A 20,773-nucleotide genomic window follows, 5' to 3' on the forward strand; every position below is an offset into this window, starting at 1 on the left:
CAATCATTGTTATCATCTGATGCCCTCAGGACTCTTTCTGTGTGAAGTTCTAGCAGTCATTTTTCTTTATCTCTCCATCTGTTTGTCTCCTGCTGTGACTGCCAGGAGCCGATCATGTCCTTTGTAAAATTGGTCCAACAGGTATTTGTGCACTGCCTGGGGCTGTAAGTGTGGATGGATACTTATCTGTGGAGGGCCACCTGGGTCAAAAACACATACCTAGTACACATCTTCATTTGGACCAATCAGGATACATAAAGTACTATGTGTTTTAGATAGATGTAAATTAATTGGGCATTTTCTATATCATGGCTGGTCATTTTGCAGCGTACCTACATGGTGGCTGGTCATTTTACATGCAAGCAGTGTAATTACGAGAGTAGCCAAACACCTAGGGATTAAACATTTTTCTTTTTGATTTCAAACATGAAACGCACTTACAAAAAAAAATGAAAATTAAGAATTAAACTTGGAACACTGCCCGATGCGACCGTCGCATCTCAACAGAGGAGGTTGCGTCGCTTTGCAAGCGGGCGTCACACGCTGCCCGATTGAAATCGCTGGAAGGGACGCACAATTTGTGTTTTTTTTTTTCTGATGTTTGACCTGCTGTGGATGCATTTAGTATAGCAGCGAAGGGCCAAATCAATGACAATAGGCCAAAACAAGGCTATTGCACAATTTTGGCTAGGCGATGTGATCGTGAAAACCACATATGACTGGAGACATGTATACATTCTCTCTTTAAAATAAAAACTCCATTGACTTTCGTAGAGTTGGAGTCATAAATATTGGTACCCTCAATTATGTTAATTCACCAGATTTTTAAATACGACTTGGTAAGACGAATAAGTGTTCAACACACTCACAAGAGGTATCATTGCCGTGTAAGTATAGTTTAACAAGCGTTGGGTTAATTACTGTAACCCTGGTTCCCTGAGAAAGACGACCACCAGTGATATTACGTATGGGGAGATGCCTACCCATTGGGTAGGTACCGCTGAGCTCTATACCAGAGCTGGCCCCTTCCTGGGATGATGCACTCGGTCCCGCCCACCGATGGGATAAAAGTCATCCAACGGAAGCCATTTCTCTTTCCTTTGAACCTGCGAGGGCGACCAATGCAACCTCATGGTTGGTGGTCGTCTTCACTTTCAGGGAACCAGGGTTACGGTAAGTAACCTAACATTCCCTTTTAATTCGAAGACAACCACCAATGGCATTTCGTATGGGATAATGTATGCCAGAGCCGAGAAGGAACGGCGGCATATGGGGGATGCACAAGCACTGTCTAACCCCAAGGTTAGTGGTGTGAACTTACACCCTCAAGGACCCTTGTGCCTAAAAAGGCAGGGCAGAGTCTACCACATTAAGGCGGTAGAACCTGGAGGAAGTATGCAGCGTAGCCCAGCTAGCCACACTACAAATATCAGACATCGAGGCACCTTTGAAGAGGGCCCAAGATGTAGCCAACCCTCTAGTGGAGTGTGTGGCTACAATACCAGGTGGGGGCAAGACTACACAATTACATGCAATCGAGACTGTCCATAATCCAATGTGACAGACACTGCTTAGAGGGGCTGTCCTAGGGTCCATGTCTATACCTCCGCTTATGGGTATACAAAGACCTAGTGGAGTCTGTCTTAGCACTCTTGCAACGTTCCCACAACTGCAACTGATAGCTGTAGGGCTAACCAGCAGTCCCTTTCAGGTGCTAGACCCATAGCCGGAGCCAACCCGGTTCCGGGTGCCAAAGAGAGCCTTTCACCTGACTGAGGCGATCCATGTGGAATGGAATCTCCCAGGGCTGGCCGTGGAGTAGCTGGCACAGGGTCAAAAACCAGATTCTCCTGGGCCACTTGGGGTACACTAGGAGAACTGACACTTCCTCTAACTGGACCTTTTTGATAAAGGCAGAGAGCAGCGGGAAAGCATACAAAAAAGCTTTGGGCCATTCGTGTGCTAGGGCGTCTGCTGAGTGGACCGCCTAAGCGGTGGAGGGAGTACCATAGGGAGCAAATCTGTCATCTCATGACCTGTGCCTTCCCGAACTGCGTAAGTGTGGGGAGGGAGTAACATGGCCAACTGCCAGGATGCCTTGCATTCAATGTGGAATCTCTGTTAGATCTCCACGGCTGGCCCAAAGGTATGTCCTGGGAATATAGGCGTGTCAAGCAGCACGGCCTTATCAGCATTAGGAACTCTGGCTTGTGACAGCCACAGTTGTCTACAAGCCACGATCAAGCTAGCCAGGCTCCGGCCAAGAACTTTCCCTTGGAGACCGGAGATCTGCAGCAGCTTGTTGGACAAGAGTTGTAACTCCATGGCCACCGGCTCAGGGAGCGGGACCTCACGCAGTATACCATCCATATAAGCAGTGAGCACACTTACCATGTAAGACAGGCTAGTTGTCTGCGCCTCTGCTGCATACGCCCTCTTGAGATGCGTTTCCATCATCTTGAATTTAGGGTTCGGGCACACCGGGTCTCTAATCAACCCAGCCACCGGCGGAGCCTTATCCAGGGCCACGATGGTGGCGTCTACTGGGGGCACCCCGCTAGGCCAAACTTTTCCGTGCCTTCTAGAGAGGCAAGTGGTGCGGCCTGCTTAGTACGCTAGGACCTGAGGTCGGACGATCCCAGGAGGGGCGTACCTCCTCCATGAAATCTGGGAAGGCCAGGAACTTCTGAGGGCGTGGTGCGTATGGCAATTGGGGCTGCAACAGTCCTGGACAGAGGCCAGGGCTCCCAATGCCTACCCTAACCTCACACACCTGGTCAGTGCGTAGTGTGCACTAGGGGGACACAAGGCTGAAGCTGTGGTGGGCAGGTTCAAGCAGACAGCAACATCACAGTAGAAAGATAATATAGGGGACAGCACACTGTTATTTACAAGGCCCGACTCACCGAGGTGGACGGGCCTACGCAGCTGGCAGTGTCTACTCGACAGCAGGGATGTGGCAAGGCCTAGCCCCGTGGACGAGAGCAAAGCTGAAGAGTCACTCAACAGCAGGGATACAGCAAGGCCTAGCCCCATAGAGGAACTGTGTACTCTCAGAAAGAAACCACTCGCAGGTGACTGCACAGGCATGACAGTTGATGACAACGGTGTGTGTGTGTGTGTGTATATATATATACATATTGTAGAGCTCTCGGGTAACTTTTTTTAGACTTAATATTTTTATTCAAAACTTGAATGCTCAAACTAAAGACTTCTAAGTTCTCAAGTTGCTTGGGGTTCGCTTATGGACAGAAGTTTTCAGGTCTTTCCCCAGATTCTAAATGGGATTCGAGTCAGGACTCTGACTGGATCACTCAAGGACATTCACTTTCTTATTCTTAAGCCACTCTAGTGTAGCTTTGGCCTAGTGCTTTGGATCATTGTCCTTCTGAAAAGTGAATTTTCGCCCCAGTTTTAAGTCTTTAGCAGGCTGAAACAGGTTTTCCTCTAGTATTTGCCTGTACTTTGCTCCATCAATTTTTCCTTCAATCCTAACAAGCCTTCCAGACCCTGCTGAGGAGAAGCATCCCCATAGCATGATGCTGCCACCACCATGCTTGACTGTGGTGATGGTGTTGAGTGGGAGATGTGCTGTGTTGGGTCTGCGCCTAACGTAATGCTTGGCATTTAGACCAAAAAGTTCCAATTTGGTCTCGTCTGACCACAACACCTTTTGCAGGATCAGTCAGGTGCTTGGTTGCAAACTCCATGCAGGCTTTGAGATGTCTTATTTTTAGTAATGGCTTTCTTCTTGCCACCCTGCCATACAGGCTACTTTTGTGAAGCGTTCTGGATATTGGTGACTGATGCACATTTTCTCTCATCTCTGCCATTGAACTCTGTAGCTCTTTCAAAGTTGTGTTAGCCTCACAGTGGCATCCCTCATCAGTTTCTTCCTTGCCTGGCTGCTCAGTTTGGAGGGATGGCCTGATCTAGGCAGTGTCTGGGTGGTACAATGCACCTTCCATTTCTTGATGATTCAGTAGATATTTTGTACCCTTCTCCTGATCTGTGCTTTTCAATGACTTTATCCCTGACTTGCGTTCAAAGCTCTGTGGTCTTCATGGTTGAGTCTTTGCTTGAAATTCACTACCTGACCAAGGAACCTCACAGAGACAGGTTTATTCTCAAATCATGAGAACCACTAATATTGCACACAGAGAGAGGCCATACAACTAATTGTGTGGCTCATTAAGGTCATTTTGTGCACCTGAATTAATTTAGGCTTACCACAGGGCTTGAATACTTATGCAAGACCTTTCATGACCTTTCCATTTGTATTTCATATTAACTCGAACCCGGGACCGCACTGCACCGATACCGCTGTACAAAGGAGTCGGCTCCTTTGCAAAGACCGTATATCGGGTTTATGTCTTTGTATGTGATTTCTGATTGGTAAAAGCTCAAAAATCCTTCACAGCCCTGGGGTGAGAACTGGCCTGACAGGGTGAGGATTAGCCAAGGGCAGAACTCAGTATTTGCCAGAACCCCGCCGACTATTGAGAGCCAGCGTTTACTATGCAACATCGGTAACATCTTCAAATACTTCAGATGTAGTCACGGAAAAGCCGCTAACATACAACCTTGTAGCATTAACATAACTCAATTGCAACCTCGTTAAAAGGTTGTGTCAGTGGGAATTAAGTAACAGTTTTATTTTATAACAAAATATACTGTATACCGCCAGTATAAAGCGAAAGTAAACAAGATATGCAAAACGTTAGAAAATGAACAAGCAGAAGAACGAACCTGGATTGAAAAACTTTACTGCATTATCTTTATCTACCACTGTTAATAAAAATAAAAACTATAAAATCCACAAAAAACACCACATCCAGTATATAACGCACATTGTACTATTTATTCAGATAACTCACCGTTTAAAAAAAGACCCGGCGATTACTGGAAGTTTTACAGTGACAGAAATAAAAGTTCCGCTTTTGGAAAAGCACGGACAATGTGAGGCGACTTTTCATTGGATCATTTAAGTACACGTACTATTTTCTTTAAATTGATTGGCTCTTATTCCAGTTCTAAAGAACTGATTGGCCCAAATTTGTACGTGTAGTAAAAATAATACATGTAGTTAACAAAATAGAACGCGTTTATCGCAGTACTACAGATAGTAATTTATTTGAAATTAAACAGCACGTTTTTACCCAGGTGGCCTTCCATAAATGTGTAGTAAATATTTGACACGCTTACAAAGCGTTTTTGACCTGGATGGCCTTCCATAGTCTTTTACGTTTCAGAGGACAATCATCACTCGGGTCTCTGTAATTATATGCGTAAAACAGTCACATTTAGTTAATTTGTTACAAATAATACTGTGACATTTTACATTTTATATATATATATATATGCCAAGTAGGCTACTAACCTGGGATTTACAAATTGAGATCCTGACATTAATTACAAAGTAAGAATTATTTACTTTGGCAAAAAAGTGCTAAATAATAAATAATAATAATAATAATAATAATAATATAATAATAAATAATAATAATAATAATAATAATAATAATATTATAAATACAATAAAAAAAAAAAAAAAAAAAATAAATATGATATTTATGTTCCATTTTTTACTTTACGTAAAACCATTTAAAACCATGGCATTGTCGCGTTACAGCGCCATATATTCAGTATCCAGCGCAATTATATAAAGTCATAGGCCCAGCTATTCAAAAGGTTTGCGCTCCGCGCAGATGTTGGTCGCGATGTCTACTTTGATTAACAGTGTTGCTGAAAACAATTGTATTGTTACTGTGTAAAACCAAAGAAAACACATCAATTACATTATCAGATTAAACATATATTATTATTATTATTATTATTATTATTATTATTATTATTATTATTATTATTTTCAAAATAAGAACAGTTAATCATTGAGATGTTTTGAGAAATGTCGTCAAAAATACAGCCTCACAGAAACAAGACAGTTTCCCAGTATCCTTTGAATTGGTTTAATTTATAATCACATGGTGTGCCGTGTCATATGACATAGAGACACACACGCTCATTTTTTACTCACTTTCCCGGGGTGATAAGTTGAAACGAAGCTTGGATTTATTGCTGTTGTCTTATTCACAATTAAACATCTCACTCAAAATGAAGAGCTATCATCTGCTACGGTGTCCAGCTTTAACCGCTGCTTGCTTGTTCGGTAAGTGATGTTTTTTTTTTTTTTTTTTTTTTTTAATGAAGTAAGTCGTAGTGTGTAGTCTTCACATGTTGGGTAACCCCACATAAAAACGCCACCGTGAAACGAGCTAAAAACTGCTCTATTGCTTTGACCCATTTATGTGCAATGTAATTTACACCCTCTCTGAACTGTTAAGGCCATGCAGTAAATAAGACTGAAATTTCAGCTACAATTTTGAACATTTAGTGAAAAGTTTACCAATGCACACTTTACATTTGTGACTGTGTTAGGATTCAGTGCCTTTCAGTTCTTTTCGTCCCTACCCTAACTAATCTTCTGTTAAGATTCTTATGGGCACGGCAGTCTCTGCATTTATTGTAAATATGTTGAAGAAACACATGTCTACCTCTTCTTTGCATAGTTTACGATGTTAATCAATGTAATAAAAATAATATATCTTTTAAAAAGTTATATTGTTTATTACATTAACTGTCACATACAAACACTAGTTTTCAAAACATGAAAAGTAGCTTAACCTCTTAATTGCCTTGTGTGTGTGTGTGTATGTATGTGTGTGTGTGTGTGTGTGTATATATATATATATATATATATATATATATATATATATATATATATATATAGATAGATAGATAGTATCACATCACACACATACACCCACCCACCCACACATATATATATATATATATATATATATATATATATATATATATATATATATATATATATATCACACACACACACACACACACACACACACACACACACACACACACACACACACACACACTACCGGTCAAAAGTTTTAGAACACCTCCATTTTTCCAGTTTTTATTGAAATTTACGCAGTTTAATGTCTCAATGTACTCTGAAATTAAAGCATAGAACAAATAAACAATTGGAGATAAAAAAATAAATCATGGAATCATTTTGTTTAGCAAAATTTAATCTAAATTTTTGACTCTAAGTAGCCACCTTTTGCAGATATAACAGCCGAACACACTTGTGGCATTCTTTCTACAATGGAAATCAAATATTGTTTGGAAAGTTCTTCCCAACACTGTTGCAGAAGTTCCCACAAATGTGTTGCACTTGTAGGTTGCTTTGCTTTCACCCTTCTGTCCAGTTCATCCCAAACCAGCTCGATGGGGTTTAAGTCTGGAGACTGTGCTGGCCATTCCATGATTTGAAGCCTACCTTCTTGTTCTTTTCTTCTAAGGTAGTTCTGACATAGCCTGGAGGTATGTTTTGGGTCATTATCTTGCTGTAGGATGAACCCCTGACCAACTAGGCGTATACCAGAGGGTATTGCATGGCGCTGCAAAATGCTGTGGTAGCCGTTTTGGTTCAGGGTGCCACTCACTCTGTGCAAGTCGCCGACTCTGGATCCAGCAAAAGAGCCCCAGACCATCACGCTTCCTCCTCTATGTTTGACAGTTGGTGTCACACACCGAGGAACCATCCTTTCGCCCACTCGACGGCATACAAAAACCCTGCGTGATGAACCGAAGATTTCAAATTTTGATTCATCGGTCCATAAGACCACCTTCCAGTCTTCAGTAGTCCACTGGCAGTGCTTCATGGCCCAGGCAAGCCTCTTTTTCTTATTTTGCCTTCTTAGCAATGGCTTTCTTACTGCCACTCGACCTGTCAAACCTGCAGCTCGAAGTCTTCTCTTCACAGTTGAAACTGAGACTTGCTTACTTCGCACAAGTGTTAAGCTGTGCTTGAAGCTGTTGTCCTGTGAGCCGCCTATCACGCAAGCTGTGGACCCTTAGAAACTTGTCTTCTGATTCTGTTGTGGCTTTGGGTCTGCCAGACCTCTTCCTGTCAGAGTTTCCTCCAGTTTCCAAGTGCCTTTTGATGGTGTAGGAAACTACTCACTGACACCTTGGCTTTCTTTCCAATTTCTCTAAAGGAAAGACCTACACTTTAAAGGGTTATAATGGTCTGTCTGTCTTCCTTTGTTAATTGCCTTTTTCTTGCCATTATGATAGCAATATACTGCTTCCTGCAATACAATACTGTCCAAATAATGCTTAAGAGGGTGTAGTAACACAGTCTGTTCCAACACTGCTTTTATACAGACAGAGGGTTTGTAAGTAATCAACAAAAGTTGGGACACCTGTAGGAATTGTTAGCATCAACGTTCAAGGCTTAATTTACTTCCATTTCAGCAGAACAGCTGTAAGTTGTTAACCCATTACTTGTTCCCGGAAAAAGGCCTTTTTGTATAACTCTGAAATGTACATTATTTTTCAGTTTTTGGTAACCTAAACTTTTTTTTTAACCTCTGGCAGTTTACCGCTTACCTTTGTACCATTTCAGGCTATTCACTGGACTTGAACTGCTTAAATTTCAATAAAAACTGGAAAAACGGGGGTGTTCTAAAACTTTTGACAGGTAGTGTATGTGTGTGTGTTTGTTATATATATATATATATATATAAAATGTGTGTGTGTGTGGCATGCACGGGGAAGGCGGCTGTAATGGAGACTCCGCCTGTGTGTGGACTGCCTCGCCCTGTGTGATGTGTCTGCCTCCGTTAACCGAGGTCACCACAGTGTGTGTGTGTGTGTGTGTGTATATATATATATATATATATATATATATATATATATATATATATATATATATATATATATATGTGTGTGTGTGTGTATATATATATATATATATATATATATATATATATATATATATATATACACACACACACACACAAGTTTACATACCCCAATGGAAATTTTATAATTTTGCAAACAAAGAATTTAAGGAAAAATCTTTTGTAGCAAAAGTTTTGCTTTTCTGGATGAGGAAAAATGTTACAAGAAATAGATGTCTACAATTATTTTTCAACATTTTTTTTTTGCAAAACTCCAAAAATGCTAATTTAAAAGTATATATACCCTTTGATGCTTTGATAGTATTGTCTGCTAGAAATTTCAATATGATAGTGCAGAACCTAATTCTACAAAAGTCTAGAAAATGCTGGATTTTAGGTGAACATTCTCGGAGAGTATAACAGGGTTAGGCATAGGATGATTGCTGTCATTACCAATAAGTCAATATGGGAAAAGGTAAAGAGCTATCGGAAGGACTTAGGCAAAAAATTATTTATTGTCATAAAGCTGGAGAAGGATACAAGAAGAATTAATTCCAAGCATTTGAGTAGCCCAACTATTGTTTATATTATCAAGAAGTACAAGACTCACGGTACTATCACAACGCTCCCTCAGTCTGGAAGAAAGAAGGTTCTTTCATCAATAACAAATAGAAGAATTGTGAGAAAGGTTGATAACAACCTGATATTGACTGTCAAAGATATTCAAAGTGAGTTGGCTGCAAGTGTGATTGCATGGTGAAGGTCTCAATGGTTGCAGGCCAAAGAAAAAAAGCCACTCTTAGGAAAACATGACAAGGACAATCGCTTAACGTTTGCAAAATGGCATTTGAGTTCTTTCAAGGTTTTGTGGAGTGATGAAACAAAAATCGAGCCATTTGACACGCTGATAGTTGTTGCGTTTGGAGAAAGTCTGGTGAGGCATACAAAGAAAAGAACACCAGACCTACTGTCAAGCATGGAGGTGGTAATATCCTTTTATGGGGCTATTTTTCCTCTAATGGCACAGAAAATTTAGTTCCAGTAGGTAGTAACATGGATTCCATAGCATACCAAAAGATATTGACCAATCATCTGAAACCCTCTGCTACAAAACTTGGTTTAAAGCGCAACTGGATGTTCCAACACAACAACGATCCAAAGCAGACATCAAAATCTACTCAGAATGGTTAAAGAAGAATAAATCAAGGTTCTGGAATGGCCTGGTCAAAGTCCTGATCTAAATCCGATTGAGAATCTTTGGTATGAGTTGAAGAAGGCTGTGCACAAGAGAACAAACAAACTGGAATAATTTTGCATTGAAGAATGGTTGAAAATCACTAAAGAATCATGCCAAAATCTAATTTCCAAATATCCTAATCATTCAACAAGCTATCAATTTAATTTTCCTTGTCAGGATATGAATACTTTAGAATTAGCATTTTTGGAGTTTTGCAAAAAAAATAAAAAATGCTGAAATAAGTAATCTTAAAAATCTATTTCTTGTGACCCTTTGCATCATCCACAAAAGCAAAACGTTTGCTACAAAAGATTTTGCCTATAATTCGATATACATTTCCATTGGGGTATGTAAACTTTTAACTACAACTGTGTATTTTTATATAATAAAATATATAAAATAATAAAGAATATTCTTTCAAAATTAATTTGTACCACAATTTGCACTCAATTATAAACAGCACAAGTAGTTTGATTTATTTCAGTCATCATTCATGCATTGTTTTCCTCATCTTTTTGATGTAGGTACACATACATTTTGTTATATGAACAAATACATTTCAGTGCGTATTCAAATATTTGTCACAGACCTATTGCAGTCATTATTTCAAACTACAAACTAAAAAGGCACCAAAACTGCAAAAAAGTAGATGTGTTGACAGGAGACTCCAGTAGATGTTGTGTGTCTTTAAATAGACTGGCAGGTTAGCATTGCTTGGAAATCCTGTGACATGCACTATTACATTATTTCAGTGAATGTTTCTTCAGTAACGATGCTCTTGCAGGGTGAAAAGCTGCATCCCTGAAGAGGCTAATAAGATTACTGCCAAATAATCACGGCAGTGTACAGGATTCAAGTATGTCTTGTTTTCAGTCACAGGGTTCAGATTGCCTGAGTTACACTGTTTTATTTATTTTTTAATTTAATTAACTAGCAGTGAATAAGAGAATGCAGCAGGCGCAGAATCATTTTAATGAATGTCATATTTTCTAGATTAAAAGCTGGATCCTACGGTATATGAAAAAGTGTTTGCTTTTTAACCTGATTTATGTAATAAATTGAACACACACCTTTTTCGGCTAGAATATAAGGTGGTTTAGCAGGTCATGTCTTTCACCTCTAGAGTACTTGGTTCAAGTGCAGGTGAGGTCCATAGCAGGGTGGCAGAATGTCCAAAATCTTCAGGGTAAAGACTCCAGACCTTCCAGAACCAAATCATTATACATTTATAATTAACAAAAAAAAGAAAAACAATGTTACTATTTTTATAATCCCTTCAAATCTGAAAAGAGATTCAATGAGCTTTGCAAAAAATATAGTTTCCGATGGCAGCTGATGCTGATTCCAACATGAGTGTTCACGTCGGCTCCAAATCATAGCTAGAAGGAAATCTTCTGGTTCTTCAGCGCACAGTGTGAGTGTGCGCAATTATTCTGCAGTCCTGCTCCATAGTCAATTCAGTTTGCTGATGGACAATGGTCCACTTTAAATAACCGTTAAGTTGTTGTAACTTTGCTTTAAAAATCCACAGCAATAAGTTTCTGGTAGTTTTTGACGCATTTGATCAGCAAGTATAACTGTCAATTGGATTGCATGAGCATTGCACAGTGTTCTGATAGCTCTAATTAAACACTAAATGAACCAGACTTGTAACACCAGTTCTGTTGCTAAATAACTTGAATGCTTAGGAAAAGCCCATTGCTGCCTAACCCTGAGACTTTGATGAAAATCACATGCTTGTGACTAACCTTGGCAACATTGATGAATACAGTACAAAACACTGGAAACAGCTGAACCTGGCAGAAGGTAATTTATCTAGGGGACCATTTCAGAGATGCTTTCACTCTGTCAAAGGTGTTGGCAATGATTTGACTGTTTAGCAGAACCAAAGGGTTAAAATTCGGGGTGTTTTAAATGTGTACGTATTGGTAATTTCCAATCAGATAACCCAGGCCAAGCACCTGTTGAGTTTGAACCAACTCCTACAGGGCTGACGTTTGTCCCAGTATGTTATTAAAGACATGGAATCCTTTTTGTACAATCCTGAAAGAAATGTGTCTTTCATTTGAATGCCATTTATAAATGGAAACGGTTAATCTGCTAGATAGCATTGTGACCTTAATGTAGCAGTTTCAATGAAATACGGTTTTAGCTAACAGTAATTAGTTGCCTGTAAATCTGTCTCCCATGATTTCTTGAAGGGAAACATTTTTAACATAATGAAAAAAATAAAGCTGAGCATTCTAAGTACTGTATAAACCCACATATCCAGCTGATAATTACTAGATTCCAAACTCATGCTCTGCTGTTGCAGTCCTGTGATGTATTGTAAATCCATGTTAACAAGCCGCCTTTAAAATTTTTTGGTACTAATAGTACACAGTGCACTTGCCTGCACACACTTCTTAGCAGGTTCCCAGTCTTTAATTTTTGTGTTGACAATCTATATTTGAACTTTTAATCAGTAAATGAGTTATTTATTCAGCTTGTCTGCTTTTTTTCTAACAGGAGTAGTGCTCAGTCAGACCACCATCGGCCCCTCGGTTACTAACACTGCAGACCCCGGTGACTCTTCATTGATCGTGGTCCTTCCTCCTGCCTGCGGCGCAGTGAACACATCTTCCTGTGCGGCATGCGCCCCAGGAACCCGCTACAGCAATGGTGAAGAACGCACCTTTACTGACTTTGACCTTGGCTAGTGCAGAGTATCAAACAGTAACGTTGGCTGTCTTGACAGGGGTTTTCAGTGAATCAGTACAACAATATAGGTCTATTTTTAATTATTTGAACAGAGACTTGTACCATATCATACCTACAGTAGGGTGCTTTGGCAGTTTGACTTGTAATTGCTGGCAGTTGTCGGATCCTGTTGCTAAACGTTTTTGAATCTCTCCTGCTTTCAACACGCAGACACTCTGAACTGTTCTTGCTGTCCAGCCTCTGGCCTGTGTGTCTCTCAGGGAGACTGTCTGCCCTGCCCCCGCGGGCTCTACCAGCCTGTAGCAGCCCAGGAGCTCTGTCTCCCCTGTGCACAGGGCTTCTACACAAAGTAAGTGCATGTCTGTCTTCAACTGTATTTTCTTGTGATTTTTGTCCTATTTGAAGGTGAAGGACACTGCTGTCATGAGTCGTGATGGCTTCCCTACTCGTACTTCTGTGAATGAGCCTACCTTAATACTGACCCGAACACTCCCTGCAATTCCATCCTGGGCCTCTTAACAAGACGTGACAATTGTGCACTGACCTATGGTGGTTTTGTGATATTTATTAGTCAGTCAGAGTTCATGGTTATTGAGGTGGCATGAGGGTTGTATTTTGGACGCTGGGTAAGTGTTTATGGTTTCTGTAGATGGTCACAGTGTTGAAGTAGTGTGTAATATTATTCCATTAAAACTGAATATAGTGATTTTTAAAAGGTTCCTTCCAACAGTATCTCCTCTTCAGCTGTAAATGAGGGAACTGAATTTTCAATTTACTGTTTTTAAGGAGTCCTTTATTGTGTGGTTTATTTTTTTTTTACATAAATCGTGTGATTTTGTTGAAGTCCTTCAAATGCATTTTGAGTCTTTTATTAGTTTGGTTCACTGAACATGTACTTTGGTTTCAACATTCTCATGTTGTGTTTTGATTCTATTGTCATCAGTTCAACAGGAAGTCTGGTGTGTCAGCCCTGTCCACCAGGGTCTTCCACAAACGCCACTGGGACCGCTGTGTGCAAAGGGTGTGCACCGGGTATTGTAATTGTTTAAACTCTATGCATTTGTCAAATGTAGACTTTTTTTTTTAATTTGTTCTCTTTTCTGCTCAAACCTACAGTACCCAGCTATCTAAAATATAATTGTAGTTATGATTATATACAAAAGTGGGATTTATCCCTCAAACTGGAATGTTTGTGGAATGTTTCTTTGTGGACTGTGATGTTAGATGGTTTTGCTAACTGATGTCACGAGATATGGTAGTGCGTGAACAGAGTTTTGGAACCACTAAATCTGAAACCTTTTTAAAAAACAGATTGTATTTTATCTCATCACTCAAACTGTGATATATTAGTACAAAAATACAAGATCAAAGGGTTTTTAAACGGAGCTAATCCATGGCAGCACAGAGACAGTTTGAAATAAGGTAGAGAGAGACTTGGCACAAGAAATTGGTGTAGCGAGTGTGTTAAATGGACAGTCCAGCCATGCTGTTGCTGAAAAAGCCATTGGAATCCTTTAAGACCAGGGAATAAATGAAGTTCTGGGATCAACCAGCTATTAGTAAACTGAACAGGTGGGCTGAATGGCCTCCTGTTATTATATTCTTATCCAATTGATATGAAACCGGCTTAGGACAGCAGTGACGAGGGACTGTAAGTTGGTGACACACTACTTCTTGTCGCTGCAGTATCACTGAGATAGTTGTACCTTTTTATTATTTCTTTCTTTTTAGGTTATTACGCATCTCAGCAAAATGCGACCTCGTGTGAGCCTTGCCCAAAGGAGACATTCTGCAAGTAAGTGCAGAAGGCAGTTTAATGTGATGATTATTAAGAGGAACACCATGGGGAAATGCTGCGAGTGCTGTTCAGAGTTTAGAAATGTCCACTGTGTGCCGTGCTTGCACTGCTGTAAATGTGGGAGTTTTTCTGAGATGATATCATACACTCTGCCATGCTGGAAATTCAAGTTCTTCCTTGTTTGTGGACAGTATGTAAAAACCCTATTCAGCAAAAGATTGTTTGCACAAATTGTGGTATGAACAATTTAACTGGAATTGTGATTAAGCTGAGAGCGCAGGATGAAAGATAACATCACAGAACATGGGGAGTTATGTTATTGAATACCAAATGCAAATGTCTCTGTGGTGAAAAGAGCGTGTTACTATTTTGCTTCATGACTTTGTGTGTAGTTAACATTAGTAGTAAGACGTACTGCAGTTAATAAAGGACTGTTGTGAAAAGACCGGTCTGTGATTACGTTATCTTGGTTTTAGGCAAAGCACAAGACTGTAAAACACTGCAAGTTATAAATATCAAGTTAAGGACGTTGTTATGCTAAGAACAGGGTTTGTTTTTAATTGGCAGTTCAGCGTGGCATATTGCATCACGTGACTGCTGTCCCTTGTTGCAGTATGTAATCCAATGAAAATTAAGTTGAATCCTGATGAGTCTTTCCCCTCCCCCTCCCTCTTCAGCACTTCAAGCTGTGCAAGGTGCCAGGGCTGTCCTCTCGGAAAGGAGTCTCTGCAGATTGCCTCTAAAGAGTGTACACCATGCCGGCCAGGTAACCAAAATAAACCACCGCCAACAAAAACAGCCACTAATAAAAGCACCACTTTTCTGACAAGACTTCCCAAAGTTCCATTCAAATAATTTTGGTAGTATATCATTCCAGATGTCACAAAGTAGGCAGCGAACATAGTCCAGATTGTAGGCTGTGTGTCTGCTCACTATTCTCATTTGTTGTGATTTAAGATTAATTTAAACCCTAGTCTCCAGAGATGAAAGACTGTTGCATTTATCAACTGCTGCTGTTATAGGATATGTACATTCCTTCAAATTGTGATTTTATATATATTATATATATATATATATATATATATATATATATATGGTACATTGAAATTTCGTTCTGTTCGATATTTTATTTTAAAAAGAATTAAACTCAAAATCAATTATTGTAAGGTGACATTGGTTTTATGTTGGGAAATATTTTTAAGAAAAATAAAAAACTGAAATATCTTGCTTGCATAAGTATTCAACCCCCACACATTAAAATTTGGTAGAGCCACCTTTCGCTGCAATGACAGCTTTAAGTCTTTTGGGGTAAGTATGTACCAGCTTTGCACACAGTGTCGGAGTGATTTTGGCCCATTCTTCTTGGCAGATTTGCTCCAAGTTGTTCAGGTTGGTTGAACGACACTTGTGGACCGCAATTTTCAAATAGTGCCACAGATTCTCAATGGGATTGAGATCAGGACTTTGATTGGGCCACTGTAGGACATTCACCTTTTTGTTCTTGAGCCACTCCAATGTTGCTTTGGCCTTGTGCTTGGGATCATTGTCCAAGCTTCAGTTTTTTAGCGGACTGAAGCAGATTCTCTTGCAGTATTGTTCTGTACTTTGCTCCATCCATTTTTCCTTCAATTGCAACAAGATGCCCAGTCCCTGCTGATGAAGCATCCCCACAGCATGATGCTGCCACCACCATACTTCACTGTAGGGATGGTGTGTCTTGAGGCATGGGCAGTGTTAGGTTTGCGCCACACATAGCTCTTTGAGTTTTGGCCAAAAAGCTCTATCTTGGTCTCATCTGACCACAAAACCTTTTCCCACATCGCAGCTAGGTCACTTTCGTGCTTTCTGGCAAACTCCAGACGTGCTTTCAGATGGTACTTTTTGAGTAATGGCTTCTTTCTTGCCACCCTACCATATAGGCCAGTGTTATGCAGAGCTCTTGATATGGTTGACTGGTGCACCATTACTCCACTCCCAGCCACTGAACTCTATAGCTCCTTCAAAGTGATTGTTGGCCTCTCTGTGGCTTCTCTCACAAGTCTCCTTCTTGTTTGAGCCCTGAGTTTTGAGGGACAGCCTTTTCTTGTCAGTACCTGGGTGGTGTGATGCAGCTTCTACTTCCTAATTATTGATCCAACTGTGCTCACTGGGATATCCAAACACTTGGATATTATTTTGTACCCTTTCCCTAATCTATACATTTGTATTACTTTATCTCTAAATTCTGTAGAATGCTCTTTGGTCTTCATTTTCCTTCAGATTCACACCCTTACCAATGATCCTTCAACAGTGGGGTTTTTATCCAGAAAATGTGACAGCAACTTCAATGGTTCACAGGTAGAGGTCAATGGTAAGGTAATTGTGTCCTCGTTTGGGCAATTTTCTTTCATCGGTGCAAACTGGGAGCTTCCACAGCATAGGGCTTGAATACTTATGCAAGCAAGATATTTCAGTTTTTTATTTTTCTTAAATATTTCCCAACATAAAACCAATGTCACCTTACAATAATTGATTCTGAGTTTCAGTGTTTAAAAATAAAATATCAAATAGAACGAAATTTCAATGTACCATTTGTAATTCAGTAATATGAGAGAATTGGTCAGGGGTCTGAATACTTTTGCAAGGCACTGTATATAATATACACCAATTATAAACTTGGTAAGGACATTCATTTTGATATTTGATAAGAATATTATCATCATCTTGAGATTTTATAAAGGCACTTGTCCTGGCATAGCAGTTTGATCCATTCCTGGTTTTACTCTGAGTTTAATAGGACACTCCTGAGCTTGTTACCTATACACTGGTTCATCGCAATCATAGTGCAACTGCTATGCTGTCTGTCAATAAGTATGTCACCCTTTTTCTACATGTGCATACTGTTTTCTTTTATATTTACAGCTGTGGCATCTGAGATATGTCTCTTACTGTCATACTATTTTTTTGCAAGCATGATGAATTAATGAATGCAATAAGAGATATGTCCTTAGCCCAAGCGGAGTGATTTTAGAGTAACTGCACTTAGACAAACTGAGTCTGCTTTCCCCGCTGTGTCTCCAGGCTCTTTCATTGATGTCATGTCCTCTCCTCCTGCAGGTATGCACAGGAGTCCTGAGGAGAGCATGTGCCGGATCTGCAGTGTTGGCTATTACCAGATCAAGTGGGGGCAGGAGAGGTGTGAGATCTGCCCAGAGGAACACTACTGCCCTGTGAGTGTCTCTCTGTTCCTCTGTGCTACATCATGAGCAGGGACTGAGAGAAACACAGTCATGACGAGCATTGATAGGCATAATGTAGTTGAGGCCAGGTTCAAAATAGCTGTGTACAATCTCCAAACCATTAGAAACAAGAGCAACACAAAAGTCTAGTTTTGAAATATCAGATCACTACAGTTACATAACCACCAGCACAACAACACACATGCACAGTTGAGGTCACATGCTTTCACTTTGCTAATTTAGGTCACAAGAGATGGTAGGGAGTATATAGTTCTAATTACTGAAGCTAGCGTCTTTCTTTTAACAGGCAGTTTTTGGGTTAACAGGTGACATGAAAATCAACTGTACTGTGTTTACACATACAAGTCTGACCTGAGTCTGCTGGGTATAAAGATTCTTATGAGTTAAAGTTCTTGTTTACACTAACTTAGCTCTTGAGTCAGCTTTGGTCCTGTGTGTGTGCTTATAGTCCCTCAGATAAAGCATGTGACCTCATACAATTAACACACACACAGAAACACTGCATAGAGAGCTAATTCTAGTATGTTTATTCTGAATAACATATTGTATTTAGGTTCTGTACACTCTAAAAATATTGTATTTAGGTTCTGTACAGTCTAAAAATGTTGTATTTAGGTCCTGTACAGTCATATTGTATTTAGGTTCTGTACATCAAAATATTGTACTTAGGCTCTGTACATTCTGGACAAAAACAGCTAAGGACTATGAATACAATGTCGTTGGAAGATCAAGGGATTTGTGAGGCATAAGGGAGTCTTGGAAGTAGACTGATGCCAAGGTGGCACTGTGACTATTTGGTTTCCAGTGCTAAATGTACAAAAACATGTTTGAACCACATGTTCAGTTTATTTTCATTGCTGGTATGAAGTAACAGCTGAGGGGCAACACGTTGGTGTTTAAAATTGTTTAACTTTCTTCATGGGGTCATTATGCATGATCCTCAAACCCCCCAACTTTTAAAAGGGTCGAGCCGCCACCTCACCAGAATTTGACCCCACCCACTCAAATGTGTTTGTCACTACCTCGTTTAATTAAAACCAGGGCTAATTTTAATCCATCTCTTTCCAGAGCCCTGACGTGAATCCGATCAAGTGTCCGAATGATGCCTTCTGTCCCGAGGGCAGCACCTCGCCTGGATACTGCATGGAGACCTTCTTCAGGAAGTCTGGAGAGACGTGTGAGCTGGCGCCCATTTCCATCGCTCTGCTAGTCATCGCAGCCGGGAGTGAGTGCACCCAGCGGGACCTTCTTTTAAAGTGACTGCACTAACAGAATAATCCCATGAATCTCACCTGCTCTACACTTCCATTCGTTATACAGGTCTCCAATGTGCACTGTTGAAAGATACACATGCTATAGTAAACATTTATTTTCATTTTAAAATATGCTATCTGCTACTAAAATTGTCCCCACTCCTTAAACCTATTTCCTGTCATTAGCCAACCTGCTGCTTCCCCTGTTGACTTGCATGCTTCGAGTAAATCATCAAAACAGGTGTTCTACCCTAATTTACAGTAGCACAGCATCAGATTCCATGATTTACAATACAAATTATATCGCTTGCTATAGCATCTGGTTGTTTCAGTTTATTTTGTCAGCTACAACCACTATAATACACACTGCAAAGCAAAGGTATGTGCTATACATTGTCTGGCAGAATAAAAGTAATACAAATGATTAAACAAAAAAAAAAGGGAGTGTTTTTGCAACTTCAACCATGTTCAGTCTTTTAAATAGCCTGGCAAAATGTATCAATGTCAGATGTTTCATTAAAAGTCTAACTCTAGTGTGTTGATCAATGAGCATTAGTGATGACTTTCTACATGAAGTATTAAAAAGCTCAGAGAAGAAAGATCCGAGTTCACGTCAGTCCAGATCAGCTGTGATCTAAACAACTTTTTAAGTTTCTTGATTATAATGAAGGTTGATTTTAATACTGTGTATGGGGGGTTAGATACCATGCTCTACAGCTATTGTTTTAAGCTACTGACTCGCAAGGTTGTTACTCCTTATGATGACATGAGAAGATGACGCCGATGGCTTCAGTTAACGCTGGCTGTTTCCCGTTTTCCCATAGTGGCGCTCCTGTGCGTGATCCTGCTGATCCTGTGGCGGAGGAAGGAGTCTGACGCTGAGCTGCCCATGTCGCGGGCCCTTCTGCTGCGTAAGGACCGGCCACTGGGCCGGGTGTATGGCGTGGCCTGGGACACTGAGCCTATCTACGCGGGCTGGTAGAATATGAAGCGCGTTCTCCAATCTCCAGAGTGTTTTTTATATAAAATACAGAACAGTTAATATCTCTTCCAAATGCCTGAAACAAACTGAGACCCACCACGACCCGTGAGGTTTTCTTTGCAATAAGAGAACTGCAGACTGTAACAACACTTGCTGTTCTGTGAGTGGCTGCAATCTGAACTTACCCTCACCTTGTACTGGTTTTTCTTTCTTCTTTTTTTTTTTTTCTTACTGTGACTGCACTGAAATGCCACTCAAGTCTTAGTCGGGTCAGTTCTGAACATCTTATTTTGAGTGTTATTTTTTCTAATGTGGAAGTAATTTTAAACAAGTTGTTTTTTTTCCAAAGTTCCCGATTTAAAAGTGCTTGCCTCTGTTTTGTATTTTATTTATTGTTTACATGTAAGACTCTAAGCTAAGGCTGTTTGCTTGAGTGTTTGAACAGCTGATAACATATTTTGTGCTTGACTTTAGACATGCCATGCCTGTTTATTTCCAGCAATGTAGATGTAACACATATGTAAATCTATAAAAAATACATTAGCTTTTTCTAATCCATGGATGCTCTGTTCAGAAGTCATTAAAACACTTCTCCTTAATTCAAATGTTATCGTCTCTTGCTTAATTCCAGCAGTTCCTGTAAGTGTGATACAGTGAGTCATTCATATCAGAGGTACTCTCCCCTTCCTAAAAGAATTTCACCACCAGAGCAGAGCTAATTTAAAAAGCTGATTGTTTTACTCACTGGCTCCTATTTCTCCTGGCTACAGTTGTAGTATACTGTAGCTATTAT

General features: G+C 40.0%; 1 protein-coding gene across 1 annotated transcript; it reads left to right on the plus strand.

Moving 5' to 3' along the window:
* Window positions 1-5,868: 5,868 nt before the first annotated feature.
* Window positions 5,869-20,569, plus strand: LOC121330868 (major surface-labeled trophozoite antigen 417-like). Its single transcript, XM_041277757.1, has 9 exons — window positions 5,869-6,169; window positions 12,517-12,669; window positions 12,919-13,057; window positions 13,652-13,740; window positions 14,440-14,503; window positions 15,184-15,272; window positions 17,603-17,715; window positions 18,814-18,970; window positions 19,823-20,569. The coding sequence occupies exons 1-9, from the start codon at window positions 6,115-6,117 to the stop codon at window positions 19,978-19,980; spliced, it is 1,017 nt and encodes a 338-aa protein (XP_041133691.1). The 5' UTR covers window positions 5,869-6,114; the 3' UTR covers window positions 19,981-20,569.
* Window positions 20,570-20,773: the final 204 nt, after the last annotated feature.

Source organism: Polyodon spathula, chromosome 2 (genome assembly GCF_017654505.1).
Source record: "Polyodon spathula isolate WHYD16114869_AA chromosome 2, ASM1765450v1, whole genome shotgun sequence".
Taxonomy (NCBI): Eukaryota; Metazoa; Chordata; class Actinopteri; order Acipenseriformes; family Polyodontidae; genus Polyodon; species Polyodon spathula.